The sequence below is a fragment of the Zootoca vivipara genome, chromosome 7 (genome assembly GCF_963506605.1).
Source record: "Zootoca vivipara chromosome 7, rZooViv1.1, whole genome shotgun sequence".
NCBI lineage: Eukaryota > Metazoa > Chordata > Lepidosauria > Squamata > Lacertidae > Zootoca > Zootoca vivipara.
This window is the reverse complement of record NC_083282.1, coordinates 93,240,133-93,259,492: the sequence shown is the minus strand read 5'-3', so window position 1 is coordinate 93,259,492 and position 19,360 is coordinate 93,240,133. Positions and strand designations below refer to the sequence as shown.

Sequence of the window (19,360 nt, the reverse complement as noted above, 5' to 3'; positions counted from 1 at the left end):
TCAAACTTCAAGAAAGAAGATTCCACCTAAACATTAGGAAGAACTTCCTGACAGTACGAGCTGTTCGGCAGTGGAATTTGCTACCAAGGAGTGTGGTGGAGTCTCCTTCTTTGGAGGTCTTTAAGCAGAGGCTTGACAGCCATCTGCCAGGAATGCTTTGATGGTGTTTCCTGCTTGGCAGCGGGTTGGACTGGATGGCCCTTGTGGTCTCTTCCAACTCTATGATTCTATGCCAGTCAGAACACTGGAAGAAAGTGTTTGTGAGGAGTCCTTAGCCCCAGGGCTATTATGTTTGTAGTGGCGGGGAGGTGGGCAGGTGGGGATGGGAAGCCTTTGGGGGCCAGGTGCATGTATTTCTGGTTTTCCAGGTACCTGCTGCTAGTCTCCAGGCTCTCTGGGAGAAGTTCGACCCTGAATGCTGAAGCCTGGTTCTTGAATGACAGTGAACCTTGTCTTGCTTTCCTCAGAATAGATTCTGTGCAGGCGGCAGGTGTTGCTTATCTGAAGGCCAACACTAACAAATGCTCTAGTTTTAAGGCAGCAGTTCTCAAGCCTTTTCTTTTACTGAGGGTGACACGTAGCTGGCAGAATCCTGCCTTTGTTCTCGCAGACAGATCCCACTTTCCCTTGGCTGCCGGCAGAGGCAAGAGCAGTCTGTGCTCGGGCCAGAGAATGAAATCTGATCTCATTGGCTGCACTGCTCTCTCCAGTGGTCTCTCAGCCGATGTACTGCTAAGCCAAAATGCAAGGAGGCAACCCCCTTCTCTTGTAATGAGCCCATCTGTTTGACATGGGTGGATTGTTACAGAGAGAGAGAGAGAGAGAGAGAGAGAGAGAGAGAGAGAGAGAGAGAGAGAGAGAGAGAGAGAGAGAAAGCATCAGAGTGCATCACCCAGGAGGTGGTGGCAACCAAGCAGTGGGAATTGAGTATGACAAAGTATGCATTATTTAGAGGTGCATGGATCTGTGTGTGTGCGCGCGCAAAAGGGACAACTTTCAGGTGCCAACCTTTTGCACGGTTAACTTGATGCAGCAGGACTTAGGTCTAAGTGGGACTGCATTGCCAAAGGTGGACCTGCAACAAATGGTTTCTCACATACACAGCTGAAATTGCTACAACATGTGATGGTGGCTTTAAAGTGTGGTTAGCTCTTCCTCTCTGAGTTTCAATTAAGTTATGCTGCCATTTCAGTGCTCAAAATCGCTTTACGTATTTTGGGTGTGACTTGCCAGCCAGCTAGATGGTGTCAGCTTTTCAATGCATGGTGTGACCACTGCAATTTCATCCAGAGCTAGTTGCCCCCAGCTTTCAGCCATGTGGTGATGTGTATTTCCCCACCAGATTTGAAATGTGACTTCTTAAGTCAAGGTGCCTTTTCAAATTTCAGTTTGGGCAAGGCGCAAAGATTTCAGCGGGGATGAGTAAATTGCTCCACAAGTGTCCAAAGGCCTGTTCTTGTCTCTGATTAAACTGCAAAACGTACTTATAAAAGCAGTGTATTTTAGAAGCATTTACTGTGGTTCTTTGTTTAAGAAATTAATACTTTGCCCTTCAGTCAAATGGCCAGAGCTGTTTGCAAAACAGCACAACACAATAAAACACATTAGGGACATACAAAAACAAGAAAAGGAATGCACAACAACCTGTACCAAAAGCTGTGCCAATGTTACAAATGAAATCAAGCAAGGGATTTCCTGGCATTGCCATATATACCTAATAGAGCAGCCCATTTAATGGTGCTTTACAATTGCCACTACTTTCATTTGCAAGCCAGTGTGGTGATGTGGCAGACGGGGGATTGGATTTGGACCAGGGAGACGAGGCTTCATGCTCCTGCTTGGTTCGTGAGGTTTGTGGGGCATAGCCTTCCCCAAGCTGGTGCCCAGCAAATGTTTTGGACTGTAGCTCCCATCAGGCCACGCCAGCAAAGTTGTACGATGCTGAGGTAGATGAGAGCTGCAGTCCATAACATCTGCAGGCCACCAGCTTTGAGAAGGCTGCCATAGGTAGAACTTGGTCCAGTCGCTACCCCATGGATGCTTGGGTGCAAGGGTGGGGTGCAAATGTCACTCAGGATGAGACTAGCCACCACTAGGCCTATCCCAAGCCACAGAGGGGTCCTCTACTCTGAGAATCATTGGCATCATTCCTAACACAACACTGAATCCCCTTCTCTAGGGCTTCTTCGTCTGTTGCCCCATAGCAAAAGAACTTGGCGTCAGTCATGATGCAAATACGAGCTCTAAGTGTGCATAATGCAGTTTCGGCCACAGAACTCAGGCAGCAGCTAAGGCCAAGAGCTTGCAATCTCCTAATGACAATTGGCTGGCTTTCTGGCAGGGACGAGTCTCTGCGAAGCCACAATTTCTCACTTTTATTGCTTCTGTGCATTTAGCAGATGCCTCTCATGAACCAAGTGCCCCTGTTTAATTACATTAACGTTAATCTAGGACTTCATGCAGCAGAGTTGCCAGTTCATCAAAAGTTCTGCTGACTCGTTTCCACAGAAATAGCCATCCTCCCTCCACCGCCACTTCAGGCTGCCAAATATTCAGAGGCCGCTTCTGCGGCAAATAATCCATCACGGGGTATCCTGGAAAGAGAAGGGTGTCAATGGAAGAATGGGCCAAGGAAGAATGGGGCAAATTGTGTGTGTGTGATAGAGAGACGAAAGAAAGAAAGAAAGAAAGAGAGAGAGAGAGAGAGAGAGAGAGAGAGAGAGAGAGAGAGAGAGAGAGAGAGAGAGAGAGAGAGAGAGAGAGAGATGGAAACAATTTACTTTATTTATTTATTATTGAATTTATATCCCACCTTTCCTCCTAGGAGCTCAAGGTTGCGGACATCGATCTCCTTATCTCCATATTATATTCACAACAACTTTGGATTAGGCTGTGAGCTGGTGACTGGCCCTAGATTAACGGTACCCAGTCACCTTCATGAACAAACAGGAATTTGAACCCTGGTCTCTCAAGAAGATTAAAATTTGTGAGCCCCTCACACATTTGCCCAAAATAAAATAAAATAAAATGGAATTGTCCTGTTTTTTTTCATTTGGGCCAGCAAAGTGAAGTGAATAAATGGATGTTTTTGGATGCCAGAAGGCTGGATTTAAATTCCTGCTCGGTCATAAAGTGGATAAATGTGGTAAGATCTGCAAAGTACTTTCTTTACCAAAATTATAAACCATACTCACCAAGTTGGAAAAGAGCATGTCACCCGACACTCTGCTGCAACAAAACAGCACCCATGCAATCCAGGACAAAGCAAATCGCTGTTGAGAGAGCAAATGCGTGGTGCGTCATGGTACGAGCAGTGCAGTTTTACACGGCTACAGGGTGATCGAATCCTACAGGAAAAAGGGAGAGGCAAATGGTCACCTTTCCATGGAACTTGTTGGGAAATGTCCTTCCAATCCCTCCACTACCCCAGTTACAGAGGACAGGAGCCAAACCCACCCACTCAATAAATCCCTGGATAGAAACTAAATTCTAAAAGGGACCAAAGGATGGCCGCTTTTCCCCAGACCATACATTTGTTCCCCATTCCCTTCTACGTCCAGGCCCTGATTTCGGAGCGCTCCCTGACCTCGCTGCAACTTACCTTTCATTTTCTTTCTTTTATGCAATTTTCATTAAATTTTCTGTTTTACAATTTAGAATACTCATTTAAACGTAATCAAATTATCAATAGCTTCCCTTCTTCTCTTTCCATGGTTCATTTTGCATATCCTAAATCCCTGCACATTTTACAAAAACTATACCAATCAATATTCCATTATTACATCCATCAAAACTTATTTACACTTTTGGATTTATCTTAATGCTGCCAACATTTTCAAGTGTACACAATTTCCCCCCATATATTCAATAAATGTCTTCCAATCTCCTCTAAACGTTATGTTCTTCTTGTTCTCTCATTCAATATGTTAAGTCCGCAAGCTGCGCATATTCTGCCAGCTTAAGTTGCCATTATTCTTTGGCCGGGACCTCGCTTGTTTTCCATTTTGGGACTAAGAAAACAGGGGCTGCAACAGTGGCATTGAAGCGATGATTCTTCAACATCAACTTCGTTGGACTGGTCATGCTGTGCGGATGCCCGATGATCGTCTTCCAAAGCAACTACTCTATTCCGAATTTAAAAATGGAAAGCGTAATGCTGGTGGTCAACAAAAGAAGTTCAAAGACTGTCTCAAGACGAATTGAAAAAATGTAGTATAAACACTGACAACTGGGAAACACTGGTCTGTGAAGCGCTCCAATGGGAGAACAGCCTTTATCAAAAGTGTCATGGGCTTTCAAGACGCTCAAACTCAGGACGCAAGGGAGAAACGTGCTAAGAGGAAGGCATGTTTGGCAAACCCTCACCATGATCAACCCCCATCCCCGGAAACCTATGTCCCCACTGTGGAAGGATATGTGGATCTAGAATTGGCCTCCACAGTCGCTTACAGACACACTGTTAAGACCATGTTCTTGGAAGACTATCTTATTTGGCTACGAGTGATCTCCAAAGAAGAAGAAATACATAAATAACCAACTTACCTTTCTGCCCTTTATTCTTCCAAAGCTCCCAGGCAGTTCCTCTAGTTTTGTTCCTGCAATTCTGCCCTCTTACATGTTGTAAACAAAATCTGCTCCTTTTCCCTTATGGGGTATCGAAGAGCCCGTATAGAGTCCTTAAGAGTTCCCTATCAGTTGGAGGAAATAACAGAGGCCAACCAGAGAATACTGAGAAGCAAAGCAACTTGTAAGCCTGATCTTTATTAAACTGTTGCAACGGGGTGCTCAACCCCCTCCCCCACGCAGGAGGGAGGAGGAACCCCGAACATTGGTGTGCAAGCCCTTATATAGACTTTTGAAATTGCCACCCTGTAGCTTAAGGCCGCCACCCCCATACATACATACATCACTGAAGTGGCAGTCTACAGCAGAAATATATCACAGGAAGCGGTCCACAGCAGAAATCCTGCCTGCCAGAAATCAGATACCTGATAATGGTCACTGATTGCATTACCTGGGCAGCCTGGCCATTCTTTTGTGATGGTAAATACTTAGTTCCTGAATCCAGGTCACAGGCTCACCCTATTCATACACAGATACGCCCTTAAGACAGGTTTTGTGAGCAAAGAGACAATGGGGAGGTTTTTCCATTTCCTCCCTCCTTGCAGAGAAACATTTGAGGTCAATTTGGGAGAGTCAAAATGGTTTCAGGACTGTCTTCCTGTACCGTTTCAGACATGTGGTTTATATATTTACTAGTATCATGAAGCCTGTTAAATTAACAGGTGCTAGAACAGTGAGTTTGATAAGGGTGCTGGACCCCCGAGGCCAGAAGGAGCGCCCAGGAGCAGCAGCAGCAGGTGGTGGCGGCGAGGAGCACGGCAATCCCGCCCGGAGAACCCATTGCAGGCGTCACACAGCCTCGGGAGGCTGCCCAAAGTGCCCTGCAGGGGGCTCCGACCACATTGGAGGGCAGCCGGCGCCGCCCTCTTGCCCGCGGCAGGGAACTTTCAGCCCCGCTGGCATTTGCCCTGGCGCATCCGCCCTCCTCCTCTCCAGTGCTCCGCTCTCCCCGGAAAAGGCAGCAGATACACCAGCAGGCGGCTGGCTGGGAAGCGTGTGGCGTGTGGGAGGGAAGTCCGCCTGATTGACAGAGGCACCACTGCTGCTGCTGCCGCCACCACCACCTTCGCCGCTGCACAGCCCAGCCTTGCCTGGCAGGCGGTGGTGGCGACGCCCCCCACGGCCGAGCGCAGAGAGGGAGGGAAGGCCACGGCCCCGCCGCTCCTCTCACGGGCCAGGGAGGGTTGTGAGGAGGCGGTGGAGGAGGCGACGGCGGACCAAGATGGCGGCATCGGGCTCCAGGGCCGCGGCGGCTGTGGGAGCTGGACTGGGCTCCTCAAAGGCGCCCTTCCTCCCCCCATTCACCTCCGCTGGCCTCCACCCTCACTTCCCCGACGCGCTGTCCGGCCGGGAGCAGCGGCTGGAGGAGGCAGAGGGGGGGGAGCGTGTGTGTGTGTGTGTGCGTCCAGTCTCTGCGTCCAGTCCCTGTGTCCGTGGGGCACATGCGCAGTAGCACAAACCCAGGGACACAGGGACTGGACGCAGAGACACAGGGACTTTATTATATAGGATGTATGTGTTTGCCTTGTACATTTATGAACATTTAATTTGAGACCTTAAATTCTTATAACATACCTTAATTTTTATAACATACCTTAAATTCTTATAACATTTCTGAACATGCTCCCTTGCTGCTCCAAATGCTCTCTAGAGGTCACCCCCTCTTCCTTCGGACCCCTCCTCAAAAGCCACCCCCTTTAAATCCTATGAATGGTTTATGTGTCTACTCAGAAGCCAGTCCTACTGAATTCAGTGCGGAGCTTACTCCTAGGTAAGGGACTGCAGCCTTGATCTTGCAGTGGGTCCGGCTGGAGAGCCATCGTGGTGCAATAGCTTCAGACTACCAGGACCTGGAGAAAGACCAGGGTTCGAATCACCCGCTCAGCCATGAAACACACGGGGGGGGGGGTGACCTTCCTCAGCCCAACCTACCTCACAGGTCTGTTCTGTGTGGATAACATGGGTGCTGACTCAGTGGCAGGCCTTTTTGGGAAATGCAGCTGCTAAGTATGCCCTGAAGCAAAGCCCCACCACGACCCCCAGAAAACCCTTCCTTCCTTCCTTCTTTTTAAAAATTGGGTTTTACATTTTTATCACAATCACATCATAACAAATACTACCAAACTGAATTCCCCACCCCCACCCCCCCTGACCTCACTCAACTTCCGTTTCTGGGTTTCTTTTACGTCTAAACTTCCCCTGCTTGCAATACTTACTTCAAAATTGTAAAACCCCTTTTTTCATGGCATTGAGGACAATAAGCATTTAAAATAAAAACAAGAGTTCTTTTAGCTGTGGGATTTGTGCATTATCTGTATTTGTATTATTAGGCTATCCGTCAGTTTGTTTTTATTCTGCTTTTATTCTGGTTTTTTTATCACTGATGTTCTGTAATGTAAAAATATACAGTATTTAAAAATTTTAAAAAAATGTCCAGTAGCGTAGCTGCTTAGAGACCAACTACCGGTAAGTTTGTTCTTGGGATGAGCTTTCATGTGCATGCACACTTCTTCAGATCTGAAGAAGAAAGTGCAAGCAGAACTTGCCTGACATCATCATCATCATCATTATTTATTATTAATTCAATTTATATACCACCCTTTATCAGAGGATCCAAGATTATATATATATATATATATATATATATATATATATATATATATATATATAATCTCGACTGTGTCAGATCAACACGGCTACCTACCTAGTTCTGTAATGTGTTTTTTTTAATGTTGTACACCACCCTGGGATCTTCTGATAAAGGGCAGTATATAAATTGAATCAAAAATAAATAAATAAATAAATAAATTATGATGTCAGGCAAGTTCTGCTTGCATTTTCAGTGCAAATGCACAGTTGCAAATTCTTGTGCTATTTTTATTACTGTTTTTACTTATTGCTTTAAAAAGAAAAGAAAAATACAAACCAGCAAGCCACAGAGGCCCATCTGCCCCACTTTGCCCCCACTCTTTTTTTTTGGAGAGAGCATGCGATATATAAACAAAGCGGCATTTCCCACGGAAGAGCAGCGAAGCCATGAAGTTTTAACGGAGCAACTTTCGCTACCAGGAGGGGCGGTGCAGGGAAGCCAGCTACGGCGAGTCTCCCAGGGCCGGGGCTCCAACGGCGGAACCGTCCGGGGGAAGAGGAAAGGCGGCGGCGGCGAAGGAGCCGGGCCGGGCCCAGCCGGGTTGCCATGGTTACCGCCCTCCTGGAGGCAGGCGAGGGAGGCGCCTGCGCGGAACGGCCTCCGACTAGGCCTCTCCTCCTCCTTCGAGCTCCCTCCGCGCCGCGGCTCCCCTTCCTTCCGGGCCGCGATGGGCGAGCTGGAGCCGGACTTGGCGCTCCGGGTGCTGGCGGAGGTGGAGGAGCTGGCCGAGGAGGTGATGGGCGGGAGGCAGCAGGTAGGCCTCGGGGCGGGAGGAGGAGGAGGGAAAAGGAGGGACCGGGCGCCCCCTTCCCGCCCCAGACATCCCTCACACCTCCCCCATCTCAACCGGCCCTCCCTAAAAAGTATGGGGCAGTTAATGGTTAAGCTCACCTTCATGGCAATGTTAGTCTCCCTCAGCTTCCAGGTGGGCGGAGGCTGCCTTAGCTGATATTATTATTATTATTATTATTATTATTATTATTATTATTATTATTATTATTATTATTATACTAAACCCCCCATGGGCTTTGTGTGCATCCCCTTCTTGTAAACCTGTGCTCCCTCCTCCGCCCCATTTGCCTTCAGGGGTGATGGGAGTTACAGTCCCACAACATTTGGACGTCCAACTGTTGTTATTATTTATTACATTTCTAATAATGTATCACTCATCATCATCATTATTATTATCAGTGCTATTTTTTCCTAGAAAAAGAGGTGCCGGAACTGACCATGAATGCCTCCCATGTTCGCTTGTTTAGGCAGGGCTGCCCAGGTGTTTAGAAAGTTGGCGTGTGTTTTTATTTATTTACTTATTTAGTCTTTTTTAGTCTTATTGTTTTAACTTTTTGGAAACTTCAGATTACTGTTGTTAATTTCTCCCAGTGATAATTTTATTGCTTTACTTTTTTTGTAAACTGCTTTGAGGGTGTGCGTTTTTTACAATCATAATTTTTGCTAACAAAATAAAAAAAAAATTCCTTCAGTAGCACCTTAAAGACCAACTAAGTTTTTATTTTGGTATGAGCTTTCGTGTGCATGCACACTTCATCAGATAATTTTTGCTGATTGTATTGATTTCTTACCTGCCCTTTTCTGTAAGGCCTTAGGAACAGTTAGAATAACATAAAAATACAATACTGGGATCAGGGGAGCGCTTGTGAACTGGCCTTCACTGTTACCTTGTTGTGACACACCCTGAAGCCCCCCCCCCCATTTTTCTCTTAGATTGTGGACCTGGGTCTGAAACAAAATCAGAACCGGGAGGCCCTGAGAGCCCTGAGCAAGGACATGGAAACTTCAGGTGAGAGGTCTTTTCGAACATCACAGGCTGTCTTTTGCAGTTTATTGTAATTGGCGACAGTTCTCCAGTGCCTTAGGCAGTAAGACTGTCTCAAGGCAAATCTTTAAAAATGTAGTATAAACACTGACAACTGGGAAACACTGGTCTGCGAGCGCTCCAGTTGGAGAACAGCCTTTACCAGAGGTGTCATGGGCTTTGAAGAAACTCGATCTCAGGACGCACGGAGGAAACGAGCTAAGAGGGAGGCACGCTTGGCAAATCCACACTGTGATCAACTCCCACCTGGAAACCAATGTCCCCACTGTGGAAGGACGTGTAGATCCAGAATTGGCCTCCACAGTCACTTATGGACCCATTGTTAAAACTGTGTTTATGGAAGACAATCTTACTCGGCTACGAGTGATCGCCAAAGAAGAAGGCAGTCTGCCTTGCCCAACCTGCCACCTGAGATGCTTATAAAAGGAGATGCCAGGGTTTGAACCTTGCACTTCCTTTGTGCACATATCATGTGTGCTGTTGTTGAGCCGATAGTCTCCTGTCCCTTTTCCCTTCCCAGAAGCATATGGCACCTGGCAGTTTGAGAACTCTGATGTGTGTCCAAGTCTTCCTGTGTACCAGGGTTCCAATAATACCAATGTACCAGGGCAACCTTGTGCTGCTTGCTTTGTAAGTTTCTTTGTTAAAGCAGAACATAAATGTAACTTTCTCCAAGGACCCCAGATTTAGTATGTTTTCCTTGCAACTATCCTGTAAATTACGTAAGGCTGACAGCTAAGGAGTTCCCAAGACCTCTTGCATGGAGAAGAGATTTGAACTTGGTCACACAGGTCTGTTTACTTGTGAATGAAGTTCACATTTGTTCCTCCAATTTCAGTGTCCTATATGCCTCTATGCTGAACCTAGATTGTCTTGAGACTCCTGTATTTTCTCTGACCTCCGCCTATTTTATTATTTACTGCTGGAACTATAACTGTAGATGCCACTGTAGGCATCCCAGAGCTAAACCTAATATAAACTGCCCCTTCCTAAGCCATTTTGAAGGATGCGAAGGAAAGAAGTCAGATAACAGCAAGGGCAATGTTGTTATGTAGAATAACTTTTTCGTTTCTTCTTGAGCATATTGACTAGAGCAAGCTTATCAAATGCAGCTGTCTCCTTCATGCACTGCAAGAGAGGCTAAGATGGTCATCCCAGCATTAAGCAAACAAGCTCATAATTGTAGAAATGAGTAATTGGCTGCAGATGCTGCTGTAGAAGTTGAATGCACCGTGATTACAAGTTCCTATAAGGCCCTATACAGCTCAGGACCAAGTTACTTGACAGACTGCCTGACCTCTTCTGGAAATGTTACAACCGCTTTTTGATTTTGCCTTAGACTTTCTATATTTGTTAGGTTTTGTTTAAATTGCTTGCATTTGTATTGTTTTGGGATGTGGTACACTCGGGTGGGGGGAGGGGATAATCTGAACACCTAGAAATGTGGTGCAGAGTTCTTGGAAATTTGAAATATATCTTCAGCTCTGTGTTGGGCTGTCTCTTAATAATTAGATCCTTTTCCTCCACACCTGTATAAATAAATCACTTTATAAGGTCAGAAGAATGGCAGTTTCTCTTCTTTTCTTGGTATCAGCTCCATAGAGCAGACAGCAGAAGTTTCATAATCCTGCTTAGTAGCAGGACAGGGAATCAGCCTGATCCCAGACACTGCTTTTGCGTCATGAATTTTTGCAGTGCTGCTGGTAAACTATAAATGCTGATGCCAATACGGGAAACAGTGCAATAACTGTTGTGTTTAGTGATAACTTATAATAGTTACTGTTACATTTCACAAATTGCACTGGCTCCCTGCTCCCTCGCTGCCAGCCTTGAGCCTGCCCGTCCTATCCTAATTTTTTCTGGTGACACGTTAAGTTGGGTGACTAATGTCTGCCGCAAGTGGCAGCCGCGTCTCCTCTTCTCCCCGGGGAGAGATTGTGCTCAGCAAATTGCCTGGCTTCCCTCACACGCAGCAAACCTTTTGCATTAATGAGGGCAAGGCGGAATAAACGTGCTGGGCCTGCGATGGTGCTTTGCTTCATGCCCATCTTAGGCCAGGCCTTTATGCTGCATCTTTGTCCAACTACAGTGTCTGCTTTACCCCTCTTGTGGAATATTTCTCATTCTTGGGCAGCTTTTCAGAGTCCATTGACTTCCTCCCCTCCCAGCCCCACCAACGGGGTTGCATTCAAGTGTAGTGCTAAAGAGACAGTTCTATCAGCCCAGGAATTTCTGCTTGCCCAGAACACATGATGTTCTGGGGGTTCTCCCAGCCCTCTTGAGCAGAGTTGAGGAGGGCACAGAGGGAGGAAAGGTGGGGTAAAGTCCTGTTGTGCTAGTGAGAATTCCCACGCTGACGTCCACTGGCACAACCATTTAGTTGAATACGGCTTCCAGTTTGGTGAGGGGTAGGGCAGATCTGGGTATATTTATTTTGTTAGGTGGCTGTTATAATGAGGAGACTTAGAAATGAGCCTGCTAAAGGTGTTCATGAGCTTTAGGCCAGGCATGGCCAAACTTGGCCCTCCAGCTGTTTGGGGACTACAGTTCCCATCATCCCTGACCACTGGTCCTGTTAGCTAGGGATGATGGAAGTTGTAGTCCCAAAACAGCTGGAGGGCCAAGTTTGGTCATGCCTTCTTTAGGTAATCAGGTAGGGCCCAAACCAATGGATTCAGGTGACAAGCAAGGAGATTCCAGCTAAACATTAGGAAGAACTTTCTGACGGAAAGAGTTGTTTGGCAGTGGAAGGGACTTGCTCAGGAGTTTGTGGACTCTCCTTCCTTGGAGGTTTTTAAACAGAGATTGGATGATCATCTGCCATGGGTTTTTTAGTTGAGATTCTTGCATTGCATTGGGTGGGACTTGATGACCCTCGGGGTCCCTTCCAACTCTACAATTCTATGATTCTTTAATGCAGATTCATTTTCTTGTTTTCAGATAAAGTCATGGTTTGCTTTGGGAACATGTTTGTGCAGTTTGGGAAAGCAAAAACCAGGGACATGTTGCAGAGAGGTAAGAGCCCAGTTACGTTCTCTGTCATCTGCTTGGAAAAATCTGTGGTTTTGAGAGCCAAGTCGACTTGCAGTTCATCATCTTGGTTCCCTTGTCATAGATTCTGCCATCTTGGCAGCTTTGTGCTGATGTAGTAGATGCCATCTGAGTGCATGCTAGCTTCTAAAGTTTTGTCACATGCTGCCAAACTTTTGCCCGCACCCTGCAGTTATGAGGCCTGTCAACCAGCTTGATATCATTTAAAATGAAAGCTGAGATTCTCAAGGTTGGGGGATAATTGTCCCCAGGGGCAGAGGGGGGAAGAAGCTGAGCAACTGGCCACTGAAGGGGAAAGAGGACTTTGTCAAAAAGCCTTACTGAAATCAAGATACACTATGTCCACTGCATTCCCCTGATCCCCCAAGCTTGTAACTCTACGAGAAATGAGATTAACCTGCCATGACTTGTTTTCGAGAAACCCATCCTGGGTCTTAGTAATCACAGCATCCTTTTCAAACTGCTAACAGACCAATCGTTTAATTATCTGCTCAGGGACCTTTCCTGGTATCGATGTCAAGCTGACCAGTTGGTAGTTACCTGGGTCTTCTTTCCCCCTCTTTTTGAAGATGGGGATAACGTTGTATTAGCTGTGTGTTTTTCTAGAGAATCTAAATTTAAATAACAACAACTTTTGAGGCCTAAAGTGACGGAAGCAAATCAGCCAAATTGTACATTACACAGAGCCCCTGAACTTTCACCCAGCCAGCCTTGAGGGGAAACCCCATCCTCCTTTCAAATGCAACTGTTTTATTTATTTGCAAAAATATTTTTATACTGTTGTATCATAGAAATATATCACAGCACTTTACAACAATGTATTGGTTTAGTATTCGTGTAATTAATACTAGTAGTGTACAGCAAAATCCCTGTGTTGGAATTTTATTGAAATTGTTGGTGTACAAGAGATGTCCCCAAATTGTTGTGTTTAGTTGCAGTTGCGGAAATAAAAATCTTTGGCTTGTAGTCGCCAGTGAGATGTAATTCATACTGGTTTAAACTGAAGCTTAAATGGGTGTGTGTAATGTGTTGAAAGTGGGGCGGCATCTTAATACAAAACGAACGGCAAGCTTTCCAATGCGGAGAAAGAGCCCTACCACAGTGCTTGCAACTGAGAGACGAAGCAGGGAGTAATATGGGTTAATTCAGGTAGTGAGTCTTAAATTCCAGGTGACATGTCACACCCTCTGCTTTTTCTCCAGATCAAGAACTCTTAGATGAAGAAATAGCCAAGTTGCGGAAGGAGTTGAAAGTGAAGGTCAACCGTCTCTTGGAAGCTCAAGGTATTTGCCAGACAGGCTGGAATAACGTGGCTGCGTTTGATGAGGAACAGTGGGTTGGTTGGGTCTTGATCAAGTGCTCAGGGCTTAGAAGTTGCCTTCTTGCCTCCACTCCATGCCATCTTGATCAACAATAGTGGTTTGGGATAATCATATTGGTTTGGGGTAAGCAGGATTATTCTTTTAAGAACAGGTGTACACTTATAAATATATGAGAATAGGCTGGTTCAAGTCTACTTATTGGGGTGTTGTCTATAAGCTAAACAAGGGGCGGAGGAGGTGTAGTGGACGCTGAGGTGAGGCAGGGTAATTTTATTGGTTTAGTTTAGATCTTGCCCTTTGTCTCAAAGGACCTCAGGGCAGCAAACACAACAATAATCAAACAAAAGACATACAACAACCATGCAATGCTCTGAAAATGGTGATCGCAGGGACAATGTCTTTCAACCATCAAATGTCTGGGTGAACAGGAACATTTTGAGATTTTCCCTGAAAGTCAGTAATGAATGAGACAAGTGCACCTCATCCGGGAGGGCATTCTACAAATGGGGAACTACCACTGAAAAGGCCCTGTCACTGGTCAATATCAACCAGGCAGCCATGAGACCTGGCAGAGACCCAGAAGACCTTGGAGCTTCCCTATTGCTGGGGAGTGCTCTTGAACAGCCTACTTTGTGGTCAAAGTGTTTCCTCCATGGAATGAGACAATTGTAAGAAAAGGCTTCTGCCGAACAACAGCAACAACATTTCTTGTACCTTGTCCATCTGACTGGGTTGTCCCAGCCACTCTGGGCGGCTTCCAACAAGGTATAAAGGAAAGCTATAAATGAGTTAAAAGTTAATAGCACTTACAGGATTCTGGATCAGGATCCTAGTGTGAGGTAGGGAGGTTTTCACCTTGGCCACCCCTGCAGCAGTCTCAACCTGGGATCAGGCCCCACATACCTACTGTTTGTACTGGAGTAAATGCTCCCATTTCTGCCAATCGAAGCTTTTCTTTCAAGGCAAATAGCAGGATTTCTTTGGGGGAGGGGAGATCCGATTTGGGATTGCAGCATGGAGCAAAAGGTTTTAAACTTCCATTGTGGGAGGAGGGGCATGGGGTTCCCCCCACCTGCCGTGTACCTTTTGAAATTCATCCACACAATGGTTAGCTGTGTGAAGGGTGCATCACCTAATGTGTATGATTTCTACCATCTAAATCCCTTTCCCTCCTACCCTACTCTCAGTGTCCAAGCAAGGATGCATCATTAAGCAAAGCTTTAGCTGCATTGCCACAGTGGAATGTTTTTTTCCCTTCATCCCTTATTGACGGTTCATAAAGCTGCAGGGCCTGAAGGTCACCAAGTCCCTCATGCTATTCCAGAGCAGGCTCCTTCTTCCCTTCCCCCGTCCCCCACCAGATAGGCTGTAGTCTTCTGAGCATCCTTTGGCAGAAACTGAATCAATTCAAACTGTATTTGCTCACCTTTGTCCCGGCTCTAAGCTTCTTGGGCCAAATGTTTGCCCTTTACCGTTGAGCACTTCACGGCCAGTGGTGGCACCTCTAGTCCCCAGCAACCCAGGCAAGGCAACCAAAGCCACACTTTACAAAGGATGCTGCAAATTCCCCAGTGGCTCAGCTGGTGCTTCTCCTATGGCTCTTCCCAACCTTTTTAACATTCTACATCTCCTTGCTCTTTCCTAAGGTAAGCCAGAGCTGAAAGGCTACAGCCTGAAGCCCTTGAGCGCCGAAGAGATGCGGTTCATGAGGAACATGGTGGATGGTTGAAGCGGCTTCCTGGTGCGGATTTAGCAGCCGCCTCCTGCACAGAAAAACTCGCTTTTCAAAAGGCAGCTTCGCATATGCCTGAAGAAGAGTGTTCCCTGAGCTGTTGAGCATCTGATCCCTGGCATCTTTTGTTGGAGAGGTTTGGGCTTGGGTGAAGCAAAATGCTCAAGCTGGTGTCCTTCTGCAGCTTTGACAATCGGGCTGAAGCACAAGCATTGAAGTTGTAAGAGGCTGCAATGTTGTCATCGTAAGATGGGCTGCTGAGTTCTGACTGCTGGAAAGGAAGCGGCAGGAACAGGACACGAATGCACATGTCTTTGTACTAATAAATTGTATGCTCAAATCCAAAAGCTGTGTGGCGATGGAAAGTGTTCTTTTGTTCAGCTTGCTCGTGTTAAGATTCTTCGCCCAAGCTCATCAATTCCTACGTGTTAAAACTCTGGGCACAAAGCCCAGAAAGCCATACATGCCCCTTTTGCCCAACAGGCTGTCTCGCTGTGGGAAGGGGGTTGTGAGCCAGGTGTGCGAAAACGCCAAACGGCACAGCTGGGAATGCTTGCCTCCTCCCTCAGCTCCTGCCAAACACCTGGCACTTCTGCGCAGCTTCTTCCAGCTTAAAATTGGGCATGCTGTCTGGAATTGTAGGCACTGATAATTGGTTTAAGTCAAGGTAATCGAGCCTGGGAATCCTGGCTTTGCCATGACTCCGTATGTCACAGGGGGTGCGTTGCGGCTACTCTAGAGTAACGACTCTCCAGAACGTTGCCTTTTCATGCTTTTATTGTGTGCAAACTATTTACAGTGCTGGAGCTGTACAATGTACATGTTCTCAGTTGGAGTCAGAACCTCGGAATGGCGATTCCCGCGTTCTTTTCCAACAAAGCAGTCTGGGAATCGCAAATCTCCTCCCCCGTTTCTTTCGGCGCAATTCCGGAACTGGAGGGAGAGGTCTTCTTGCCGTGTTTTCCTTCCTCCCCCTTTCCCTCTCCCTTCCTTCCTCTCCCAAGCGAGGCAGTGGCTCTGCGACCCTGCCAGAGCCATGTCCTCTACTTCCTGCTTCCCCGCTGGAGTCTTCCCCCTCTCCGCTGCCGCTGGTACTCGGAGAAGAACTGGTTCTCAGGATGGGAGGGGGTTGTCTGTACCCCCTGTCCCTCACACCGTAGAATAACAAAGTTGTGAGCTCTTGCCTCTTTCAACCTGCACCTTGTGTTACCAGTAGGTGGCAAACTTCTCCACTCCCTGCTTTCCAAAAGAAGCTTCGTCCTGTACATTAAATGACCACATTAACCAGTACAGTGGTACCTCGGTTTACGAACTTAATCCATTCCGGAAGTCCTTTCTTAAACCGAAACCATTCTTAAACCGAGGTGCGCTTTCCCTAATGAGGCCTTCCACCGTTCGGGTTCTGTTCTTAGACCGAGGTAAAGTTCGCAAACCGGGACACTATTTCCAGTTCTGCAGAGTTCATAAACTGAATATTTCGTAAACAGGTCTGTTCTTAAACCGAGGTACCACTGTAGTTTCCATTTTTACATGGTGGGGGTGCTGGGTCATCTAGTGGGGACTTTGGTTTAGAGGTAAGATTCTGTGAAGTCACTTGTAATCCTGGCCTGGACATCCACCAATCCACTTCCTGGAAGCCTGCCGTGGCTCCTGCCTTCCCTCTCTCTCATCGTATTTATTTCATGTAAAATCCTTCAGGTACATTTCTGCTTCTTTGATGATGAAATCACCAGAGCTTTATGGAATGGGCATCATGGCAAGCTCACCCACATGTCCACGAACAGTGGGCAGGTCCCTTAAGCTCCAGAGAAGACAAAGAGCTCGGCAGCAACTCTGTGCAGAGCGGAAGTTACTGCGGTGATTTGTCTTGGCCTAGGGAGCAGCAACTGCAGGTGGCATTGCCTAAGCGGGTAGGGGGTTACTGGTTCTTGTTTTTATTGGGTATTTTGTGTTTTTTATCTTGTGACCCGCCCTGAGATCTACAGATGAAGGGCAGTCACAAATTTAGTAAATACATTTTTAAAAATTAAGAATGTCAAAGGGTTAAGCGACGCAATCCCATGGTGGACCTGTGTAGTTGGACAAAGGTCACTTATGACCACAAACCCAGGAATGAGGATCCTGTGGCCTTCCAGATGTTGCTAAGACTACAACTCCCATCATCCCTCAGTAGCAGTCATGCTGCCTGGGGCTGATGGGAGTAGCATGTGGAGGCCCACAGACTTCTTATCACTGCTGTCATTTCCCTATGTCTTGAAACTTTCAAAATGCCCATTGAGCCCAAACTTGTAGGCCAGCTGGGCTCTTGGAGCATTCACAAGACCAGCCATCAAGTGGCAGTCCGAGATGCGGTGAAAGCTGATTGGTGCTGCCAGCGGATGGTAGCAATGCGTGCCCACCCTCATAAGTGGTGTTGAAATCAGCTTATCTCACTGGAGGGGGTGAATGATGCCCAGTTACATCTGCACTCTGCAAGTGCTATTCCTGGCTCCACCACCCCTGTGTTGCTCCTGCTGCCAGGATCAAAGCTATTCTGCTTCCTGAGAAAAGCAGTGGATTCTCTGTACACAATCCAGTTTCTGTTCAGGGTTATATATATATATATATATATCCGACCTTTAAATTGGAACCTGAGCAAACTCATCCACCAAAGCCTTGTGCTTTGGTTATGAGAGACTTATCTCCAAATAGTTACAGGTAGGTAGCCGTGTTGGTCTGATGCAGTCAAAACAAAATTTAAAAATCCTTCCAGTAGCACCTTAGAGACCAACTAAGTTTGTCATAGGTATGAGCTTTTGTGTGCATGCACACTTCTTCAGAAACTTCTGTTTCAGTGTATCTGAAGAAGTGTGCATGCACATGAAAGCTCATACCTATGACAAACTTAGTTGGTCTCTAAGGTGCTACTGGAAGGATTTTTTAATTTGTTTTATCACCAAATAGGTACCGTAAATCCTATAACATGGCAGACTTGTTCTAGATCTGTAAGCTTAGATTCAATAGTTTCAACTTCATTCCTTATAGCGGTGAGTGTGCAAAAGGGAAGGAAGGGGTGCACTCACAGGGAAACTGTTATCGAGAACCAGCAGGTGGTTCTGGTGTGCTCTGCCACCCCATAACGTTATTCTCTAGTCAAGAACAAAGGGGGCGTGTTTCTCGATCCTTAGCAGTACTAAGGCATTAATTTTTATTCATGCTTGCAATGCAATGGGACACATCACTCTTTCCAGCCTTGCATGTGGATGGTGCCAGTTGCTTTGCTGCAATCAGTTGGCGGAGCAACAATTGTATTCCTCCCCTGCCTCTCGCCCCCACGGATGCTGTCCATGTTAAGCACTGCTTGAACCTGGCCAGGTGAGTAACTGCACCATCTGCCTGCCCAAAAACACGGTGCAACAAGACCCGACTTTGCAGCATGCCCAGGTTAAAAGCTGTTCTGTGTCCAGTGCTTGGTCAGTCTGCTGGGAACGGGAATCTTCTCAACAGTGCACCTGAAGCTCCCCAAAGTGGATGAAATCCCCGCAGCCACAAAGCCGGCAAGGGCCTTACTTCAACTCCAGAGCCCGGGCGCCCCCCCCCCTGACATCTGACCATTTCTCAGTGCCGCAATGTTTAAGCTTTCTGCTGCGTCTGAAAAGACTTGAAAAGCTGCCTCAGCTGTTTCTTCCTGTCATTGTTGTAGCCTGAAATGAAAGCGATAACAAGGTGTTACATGTGACTTGTCCCCTCCACGGAGCCAGGAGATAATCTGCCTCTCTGGCTGAGCTGTGGTTCAGTCAGTTTGAAAGTGTGCCCTGAGGAAACGCTGCAGGAGCTTCTCAGCCCCCCACCCCACCCAGTACTACCTGACAGCCTGTGATAGGCGCTGAGACTGATGGAATTGGAGGTGGGAAGAGAGCTTAGAGTCTCCTCAAGTCAGCATCAAGCAAAGAAAAAGACCACAACACCGTGATTATGTGCCTTTTGGGAAGCCATTCAAGTGAAATGGGTGGTGAAGTTGAGGGGGTTGTGGTGGCTTAAAGCAGCAATGCATAAGGGATTTTATATCTATCTATCTATCTATCTATCTATCTATCTATCTCCTGCCAACCTAGCAGTTTGAAAGCACGTCAAAGTGCAAGTAGATAAATAGGGACCGCTACAGC

The 19,360-nt window shown here is 46.7% G+C and overlaps 2 protein-coding genes and 1 long non-coding RNA gene across 4 annotated transcripts in view; 1 reads left to right on the top strand and 2 right to left on the bottom strand.

Moving 5' to 3' along the window:
• Nucleotides 1-1,390: 1,390 nt before the first annotated feature.
• On the bottom strand, nt 1,391-5,346 carry LOC118089385 (uncharacterized). Its single transcript, XR_004693113.2, has 3 exons — nt 4,543-5,346; nt 3,195-3,347; nt 1,391-2,594 (listed from the first exon to the last, which is right to left on the bottom strand). It is a non-coding gene; the product is annotated as an uncharacterized LOC118089385 (long non-coding RNA).
• Nucleotides 5,347-7,866: 2,520 nt separating this feature from the next.
• PDRG1 (p53 and DNA damage regulated 1) lies at nt 7,867-15,562 on the top strand. Its single transcript, XM_035124131.2, has 5 exons — nt 7,867-8,027; nt 8,999-9,074; nt 12,051-12,125; nt 13,364-13,444; nt 15,130-15,562. The coding sequence occupies exons 1-5, from the start codon at nt 7,941-7,943 to the stop codon at nt 15,210-15,212; spliced, it is 402 nt and encodes a 133-aa protein (XP_034980022.2). The 5' UTR covers nt 7,867-7,940; the 3' UTR covers nt 15,213-15,562.
• A 2,805-nt stretch (nt 15,563-18,367) lies between these two features.
• Nucleotides 18,368-19,360, bottom strand: part of TTLL9 (tubulin tyrosine ligase like 9) — a 33,134-nt gene continuing 32,141 nt past the window's right edge. For both annotated transcript variants that reach the window (XM_035124031.2, XM_035124032.2), the window contains exon 14: nt 18,368-18,898. In XM_035124031.2, the coding sequence (XP_034979922.1) occupies nt 18,828-18,898 (71 nt within the window). In that variant the 3' untranslated portion in view covers nt 18,368-18,827. The remainder of the gene's footprint in view (nt 18,899-19,360) is intronic.